This window comes from Chiloscyllium plagiosum, chromosome 5 (genome assembly GCF_004010195.1).
Source record: "Chiloscyllium plagiosum isolate BGI_BamShark_2017 chromosome 5, ASM401019v2, whole genome shotgun sequence".
NCBI classification, from domain to species: domain Eukaryota; kingdom Metazoa; phylum Chordata; class Chondrichthyes; order Orectolobiformes; family Hemiscylliidae; genus Chiloscyllium; species Chiloscyllium plagiosum.
In genome coordinates, this window is record NC_057714.1 from 42,447,092 (window position 1) to 42,456,096 (window position 9,005).

At 40.2% G+C, this 9,005-nt stretch overlaps 1 protein-coding gene across 4 annotated transcripts in view; it reads left to right on the forward strand.

Moving 5' to 3' along the window:
- Nucleotides 1-9,005, forward strand: part of sgce (sarcoglycan, epsilon) — an 80,312-nt gene that overhangs the window by 25,770 nt on the left and 45,537 nt on the right. For all 4 annotated transcript variants that reach the window (XM_043689930.1, XM_043689931.1, XM_043689932.1 and 1 more), the window contains one exon: nucleotides 1,417-1,574. In XM_043689930.1, the coding sequence (XP_043545865.1) occupies nucleotides 1,417-1,574 (158 nt within the window). The remainder of the gene's footprint in view (nucleotides 1-1,416; nucleotides 1,575-9,005) is intronic.

The following is a 9,005-nucleotide window of genomic DNA, read 5'->3' on the forward strand; positions in this document are numbered from 1 at the left end:
TATGGGTGGCAGTATGAAATATCAATGGTAGATGACACTGGTAATAGTTGATTGGCCCCTAACAGTAGCCATTCTGTATGACTGAGAATAAATCAGGAGATAATGGGGGCATGTAAAAAAGGCAGTGCGTTAATCATAGGTGACATTAATCTTCACTGCCATTGTAAAACCTTTATTTAAAAAGGGAAGAAGATGCAAAAAACTGGTAACTTTTGGCCAGTTAGCTTAATGTCTATTATTGGGAAAATGTTCAAGCTGGGCTTATGTAGGTTAAAAGTTTGGTGTAGTCAGTTCAGAACTCATGTCGCTTCAAGGAAAGAAATGAATAACGATTGTGACTTTTTTTTTTGAGTGGGAGGGAAGATGAGAGACCCGATATGCATTAGCATCCCAGGGGTTTTCAAGCAGCTGGTGCAGACATTTGCAGAGTTGCAGCATGTTAAACCTGGTTGTTGATTGAAATCCCGATTATTATCTGAAAACATAGTTGTTAAAGTTATATTTGGTAAGAAAAAACTGGGCTACTTCCTGTAGTACTAATCCATCCAGGCCAAGTTCATCCAAAATGTTTGTGCTTTGTTTCTGGATGTCAGTTAGGGCAGATAGTGAAATGCTGAAGTTCTCTTGGTCTCTTTGGGTCGGGCAGAGAAGAAATCACAAGTGATGAATAGTTGAGGACTTTGAGCAAGGACAAGATAAGCTTTGACGGTAATGTCCTCTTGTTGGATAGCTTGTTGAAACTCCTTGGTAGCTCAAGTGTGAAAAATTGCCATTTTGGTGAGCATGAGTTGGCACTTCTAACAAAAAAAAAGTGAAAGGAAATTGATAGAAAATCAATGCAAGTTTTTGTTATCGTTCTCTCAAGTTAAAAGGTGGTTTTTAAATTATTCATTTCCCCATCTTTCTAATACATTGACTCTTTGGTGGATAGTCCAGAGAGTTTCACACAGCTCATAATACCTCATTATTCTTGACTAAACCTTGATAGTTAAGGGTGCAACATTTATTTATTGGATTATTTATTTATTTATTTGAAGATTGTGTCTATCCTCAAAATATTTTGACCCAATATGCTCAAGTACATTTTAACAGAAGTTACTCACGTCCGACAAAGTTTGTCTTCCTTCCTTCAGGCACAAAAGTATCTTGACGTTCCCTCAGGCTGTCTTAGCCAAGCTGATTAAATTTGAGACAGGCTATTTCTGAAGCTTTTTCCTAGTTTGTGCAACTGAACGACATACGGAACTATCAAGGGAAAATAGTTCGTTTGATTACTATATTAGCTGACTTACTGTAACTATTCATTACACCATAACATCCAAATACAATGTGCACTGAGTTCACAAAGAGCATAGGATTAGAAACAGAGTTTCAGCAACTATAAATAGATCTGTTTTTGTCCTTTTATTGGTATAGCTGATGCTCGAAATGATCCTATAACTTTTAAGACAAATCTGAAAGGATATCCAGACAGACCTGGCTGGCTGCGATATATTCAAAGAACTCCATACAGTGATGGCGTGCTTTATGGGTCACCAACCATTGAGAACGCTGACAAAACGACAGTCATTGAGGTACCATAGCAATCTGTTTATTAATGTATTACCATGCTAGCTTTTAAGAGATTGTGGACAAAGTACAGAATTTCTGGCTATTTATGAACAATTTATTCTCACTGAGAAAATGTGTGCATTCTACCTTGTAATTCAATGCAATCTCTTAATCTAGAAACATTTAGGAACTACTTGAAAACCAACAGTTACAGAAACACTATGTTCAAGTTTACGGTAAAGTTAAAATCACACTGAAATATTTTCTCTGACTGAGAGTTTATTCACTCCAATACCATAACTTCCTGTGTAAATGGAGTTTCCATCTCTCTCAAAACAAAACAAAGTTTGGCAGCAGAAGCAGTCCCAAGGAAATTCATGCCCCATACAAAACCATTAGAATGGAAAATGGAGGTAAGATGTTCCATGTACGTAGCATGTTGTTGTCTCATACTGTTACATACTTTTGAAGTGATCTGATTATTTTTATGGAGGGAAACATGGCAATGTTGGACATGGGAAGATTGGAAAATTGCAATGCCAAGCTCATTTTATTGCTTCAGGTCAAGGGATAAACATTACAAAGAACACACCCATTACTTCCGTCTGTTTAGTGAGTGCTTTGAGATCTTTTCTTCACGTCTTGTTGAAAGGGTAACATCTGCAACACTAGTATACCCTCAATGCTACACTTCAATAGAAACAGAAATTCAGAAAATATGAGTGGAACATTTGGTCATCAGCGTAATCATAATATATCCAGTGACTTCGCTTCCATAGCCTCCATTGTAGAGAACGCCACTGGCTCACCTCTTCAATTTGAAGTGGCCTGCCACATAATCGTGAGACTGGGACTCCTTGGTCTCAACCACTGGCCAGAGGAAACACGGTTCCGGTATTCCAGACTGACCATTCTGTCAGAATTTAATGTTTCAATGAGATCCCTTCTCGCTCTTCTCAACTCCGGGGAATACAGGCCTCCTCAACCCAATCTCTCCTCAAAACTGCTGTCCCAGGAATTAATCGAATGAGCATTCACTATACTCCTTCTTCTATGGAAAGTCTATCTTTTCTTAGGCAAGGAAACAAAACTGCACACCACACTCCAGGTATGGTCTAACCAAGGTTCTGGAGAGATGCAATAAGTTTTCCTTGCTCCAGAGTCAAACACTCTTGCAATGAACATTAACATACTATTTGCTGCCTTATTTGCCTGCTGCAACTGCAAGCTTGCTTCATTAGTGTACAAAGACACACCGCTCCGTTTGTACATCAACCTTTCCCATTCCAGTGGGAAGAACAGAATGGCAAAGGTCACATTTATTGATATTTTACTGCATTTGCCATGTATTTGCTCAACTTGTCTAAATTGCTGTGAAACCTCTTTATACTTTCCTCATCATTCCACCTCCCATTGAGTTTTATGTCTTCAGAAAATTTAGAAATATTACAATTAGTTCCCTCATCCAAATCATTCTTATATATGTAATGTGAATAGCTGGGGGTCCAAGCACTGACCCCTGTGATGTCATACTCGTCACTGTTTTCTGCTTTGATCAGTGCCCCCTTTATTCTTAAAAGATTGTTAATGAAATTTTTGCAGAAAACCAAAACTGAGAGTCCCAAGTTGGTTCCTTAATGTACTGGTCCAAAGATCCATCTTGTACACATACAAGGACATTATCTATCATAGTATTATTGTTGATGTGGCTTTCCCAGTCTATATGCAGACTAAAGTTACCTGTGACAATACTTGCATCCTTATTATTTGGAGATTCCGGTGTTGGACTGGGGTGTACAAAGTTTAAAAATCAGGGCAGGCAGCATCAAAGGAGAAGGAGAATCGACGTTTCGGGCATAAGCCCTTCTTCCGGAATGAGGAGAGTGTGCCCAATTGAGCCCTGCACTACCACCTGATGAAGGAGCGTCACTCCGAAAGTTAGTGTGCTTCCAGTTAAACCTGTTGGAGTATAACCTGATGTTGTGTGATTTTTAACTTTACATCCTTATTGTATGCGTCTCTCATTTCATATTTAACACTATCTCCTACCTCACCACTACTGTTTCAAGATCTGTAGAGAACTCCAATTAATGTTTTGCAGCCTTGATCCTTCTTGGCTCTATCCAGATTCCCTGTGCTGTTATCCTTTCTCACTACTGCACTGGTATTACCTTTCATTAACAAAGCCCCACCCACTTCATTTTCAGTTTTGCCTGCCCTCCTAAAGGCTGAATGTCCTGCGATGTTTACTTGTTAGCCTTGGTCACCCAGCAGCCATGTATCCATGATTGCAATCACATTATACCTATGTATAACCTTCTGCTTTGTTAACTTGTCTGCTTTATTGCAAAGGTTCCGTGCATTCAGATATAGTACCTTTTTTTGAGGTTTTCTCTTTTTCACGGGGACGGAAATGTACATCTAGGATGAAAGGGAGTTGGGTCTAAAAAGAAAGGAAATTGTTGAATAGTCAGACAGCATCAAGAGTTATGGTGCAGGTAGGGACAAGTTGGGCAGAAAAATACAATTAATATAAGAAGCAAGCTTAGCGAGTCAGGCTGAAACAATTCATTTGATCCTCCTCAGGCTGTTACAGTTAACTTTTATCCCGTGACATTGTCCTGATCCTGATAATCTGAAACAAATCTAATAAAATTATAATCCTTATCTTACATTTTTTAATAGATTTTATGCTTTGGTCTATTTACATTATTTATATCTGATTCTTCCTCTGCTGGAATTCTGTGATTAAATTATTTGATTTATTTGAAGTAGCTGTATGGAAAATTGAAATACATGACGTGACCAAATTTTTTCTGTGATCTTTTGTGAGGAATATTTAAATTTTACTTAAAATTCATTGTAATTGCTTTACAAGTCAAACACAACAAAATATGAAAATATTCTTGAAAAGGTTAATGAGGGAGGGAAAAAGAATCCAATAGAAAGCTAACTGGAAATATAGAAACAGAGTTGCTACAGTTATTTGAAAAGGAAAAGAATTAACAAAATTAACATTGGTCTGTAGAACATGAGATTAAGACATTAATAATGGCAAATTAAGAGATGGCTGATGAACCAAACAGGTATTTTCGATCCGTCTTCGCTATAGGGGATACAAATAACATCCCAGAATTAACTAAATATCAGGAAACCGAAAGGAGGGAAGAACTAAAGAAATTTACAATTACTAAGAAAGTGTTGCTTCGCAAATCCTTGAGCTGACAAGTCCTCGATCCTGATGAGCGTCATCCTCTGGTCTTAAATTTGAGATGGTTGATGCTTTGATTTTAATTTGAGGGAAGATTCCATTTAGAATGGCATATAGTGAGTGCAACTCCTTTACTTCAGGAAGGACGGGAGACAAAAAGCAGATTTTTTTTAAAAAATTTACTCATGGGATATGGGCATTTATGGCCCATCCCTAATTGCCCAGAGGGCAGTTAAGCGTTAACCATATTGCTGTGGATCTGGAGTCATATATCAGTGAGACCAGGTAAGGATGGCCGATTTCATTTCTGAAAGGATATGAGTGGTCCAGGTTTTTCCAACGATATCATGGTCATCATTAGATTCCAGATTCTTTATTAAATTCAAATTCCACTATCTGCCATGGTGGGATTTGAACCCAGGTCCCCAGAACATTAGCTGAATTTCTGAATTAATAGTCTAGCGATAATATCACGAGGCCATTTTCTCCCTATATCATAAACCAGTTAGCTTAATATATGTCATAGGAAAACTGTTCGAAGCTATTATTGTAGACTTTATGCAAAGACACTGAGAAAAGTACATGATAATAAGTCAGAGTAAACATGATTTTGTGAAAGGGAAGTCCTGTTCAAACCAAGTTATTTTGGGAAGAAACATGGGCCTTATGTAAGGGGCAGACAGTCACTGGATGGACTGTTATTGCATTTCCTGAAGTGTCACATCTAAGGTCATTGCTGTAAATGAAAGCTGCTGGTGCAAGATGTAACGTAATGGCATTGGTGGTAGATTGGATAGACGACAGGAAACTATTATAAGTGGATCATTTTCAGTTTGGCAAAATGCAGTGAGTGGTGTACCACCAGGATCAGCATTGAGGTCTTAATTATGTAATTTACACACATAATTTGGATGAAAGGGATTGAAAATAAGGTTGCTAACTTTGATGACAAGATGATAGGTGGGAAAGACAGTTGTGAAGAAGTTACAAAGGGATGTAGGTAGACTAAGTGAGTGGTTGAAAATCTGGAAATGTGGAGTATAAAATGGGAAAATGTGGAATTGTCCATTTTGGCAGGATGAATAGAAAAGAAACGTGCGATTGAAATAATGAGAGATTGCAGAGGAATTTGAGTATCCTAGTGCATGAATTTCGAAAGACAACAAGATGTTATGAAAACTAATAGAATATTCTTGTTTATTATGAGAGGGATTGAACTCAAAATTACAGAAGTTATGCTTCAACCATACAGCACACTGGTGAGATTACATCTGGAGTACAAAGCTAAAAAATCACACAGCACCAGGTTATAATCCAACAGTTTTGGAAGCACTAGCTTTCGGAGCACTGTTCCTTCAAGTGGTTGTGGAGTATAAGATCATAAGGCACAGAATTTATAGCAAAAGTTTACAGTGTGATGTAACTGAAATTATATATTGAAAAAGACCCAGAATATATGTTAAGTTTCTCCTCTTTTAGAACGAACATGTTGGTTTCATTTCTTTCTTATGTAAATCGCAGAACTTTTTTAAAAGTTACATTCTCAAGTGAAATTTAATAATTGGTGTCATGTCAGCCCAGATAATGCATTGAAGTGTGAGCTGCCCTGTGTGAGACAGTCTGACCATTGTGGCACAGACAGATTCTAATCTAAGAAAACAGATTTACAGAATCTTACATGGATTCATGCAGTTTTTAAGCAAAGTAAAATGTAATTCTGCAAGCACAAATTCACCCCACAAACCTGTGTCTTTGTGTGCACGTGTGTAGGGGGTGTGGTATGAGTGTTTGTGAGAGTGTGTGTATGTGTGAGAGTGTAAAGGGGTATAAGTCTGCAAGAGAGTGCGTGTGAGAGTGGGAGTGCATGTGTGAGTGTAGGTGTGTGTGTGTGTGTGTGTGTGTGTGTGTATACAGTGCAATGGGGTCCCCTGTAGTGCGACATGAACCCAAGGTCCCGGTTGAGGCTATCCCTATGGGTACCGAACTTGGCTATCGGCCTCCGCTCGGCCACATTTTGTTGTTGCCTGTCCCGAAATCTGCCTTGGAGGATGGTCACCTGAAAGTCCGAGGTCGAATGCCCCAGACCACTGAAGTGCTCTCCGACTGGGAGGAACGCTCCTGTCTGTTGTTTGTTCTGCGGTGCCCACTCATCCGTTGCCATAGCCTCTGCTCAGTCTCGCTGATGTACCATGCCTCAGGACATCCTTGCCTGCTGCGTGTGAGATAGACAACATTGGCTGAGTGACATGAGTAGCTGCCACATACAGGGTGGGAGGTGTCCACACGCATAATGGAGGTATCCGTGTCTACACACTGACACGTCTTGCAGCATCTACCGTGACAGGGTTGTATGGTGTTCTCCTGAAAACCGGGCAGTTTACTGTGGACAATGATCTGTTTGAGGTTTGGCGCTTGTTTAAAAGCGAGAAGTGGAGGTGTGAGGAAGGTCTTGGTGAGGTGCTAATCCTCACTGATTATCAATGGCTAGGCCATCGTTTATCGCCCTCATTTTCCCAGAGGGTAGTTAAGTCAGCCACATTGTTTTGTGTGTGGAGTCACAGGTAAGAAAGACAGTGTCTTTCCCTAAAGAGCATTAGTGATTGGTTTTTCCCACAATTGACACCAGTTTAATGGCCTTCATTCGACACTTAATTACAGATTTCTTATTGCTTTTATCTGCCACAGTGGTATTCAGACCAGGTTCCCAGAATGATACCGGGGTCTCTGGATGAATAGACTAATAATATTCTAGCACTTAGACCATCACCGTTCCCAGTTTCTTAGTCACCAGCATTAAAAATACCCACCACAAGAGGGAGGTATTTCAAATTAATAATAACTTTTCTGGCAGTGAAAATACTGCAGGAGGTGTCATGGTGCAGCTGGAATATTCCTGTCCCTGGGCTAGAAGCTCTGGGTTCGAGACCCAAGCCATGACGGCCATCTAAAGTGTATATGTAGCGAAGCCCACAAATTGATTGACAGACTGTAAGTCTTTCCTATATGCCTGGTGGCAGACAGTAAGAACAGGTGCTTACCTGTTCCGCTATCATGCAGAAGGCAAGGGCAAACTATAACAGTACTTCGCCTGAAGGTACAGGTCATTCTGCTTTAACACAAATTCGCTGTAATGTGATTGATGAATTGGGGACACTGTTTCTAAAGTGCGAACTTTCAAAACATGTGTTGGCTGTAATGTGATTACATCATGAACACGTTTTAAGTGCTGTTTCCAAAGCATGATTTTTCTGTAATGCAGGATTGCACAAGAACGCAACCATCACGTTATAATAGAATGACAAGTATAGACCACTGCAATACAAAGTATGCCTTGCTTTATTTTCTGGATTTGTTAATTGAACTTAAATTCCAGCAGCTTCCATGGTGAGCTTTGAAGCCTTGGTACCAGGGCATTGATCTGAGTCTCAGGATTAATAGTCGAGTGACATTACCACTTCACTGCTGTCTACATGAATAAATAGATAGCACTTGAGTAAGAAAAGGTAAGGTATGAGGTGGGGTCAGAGCAAGAGGAATCTGTTAAGATCTTCAGGGCTATAATGCAACTATGTAAATGCACAGAATTGTAAGTAAGCTTCAGGCACAAAACCCCATGGAACTATGTACAAACACATAGTGCATGGTAATGGTGTGGAATTTTAAATATTGTCATGGGCAGTTTCTAACTGGAATACCATAGAATTACAGAAAGCCTAAAGTGTGCAAAGAGGCTATTTGGCCCATTGAGTCACACCGACTCTCCTAAACAGCATCCCACCCAGACTCCGCCCATCTACCGTATTCCTGCATTTCCCCATGGTTAACCTCCGTAGCCTGTCCACCCCTGGATCTGCACATCTTCAGGTTGTGGGAGGAAACTGCAGTACGTGGAGGAAACGCACAACACAGCAGAATGTGCAAACTCCACACAGACAGTTGCCCGAGGCTGGCACCGAACCCAAGTTCTGGATCAATGGTGCTGGAAGAGCACAGCAATTCAGGCAGCATCGAGGAGCTTCAGCAAAATCGACGTTTCGGGCAAAAGCCCTTCATCAGGAATAAAGTCAGAAAGCCTGAAGCGTGGATAAATAAGCTAGGGGAGGGTGGGGGTGGGGAGAGAGTAGCATAGAGTACAATGGGTGAGTGGGGGAGGAGATGAAGGTGATAGGTCAGGGAGGAGAGGGTGGAGTGGATAGGTGGAAAAGGAGCTAGGCAGGTCGGACAAGTCCGGACAAGTCAAGGG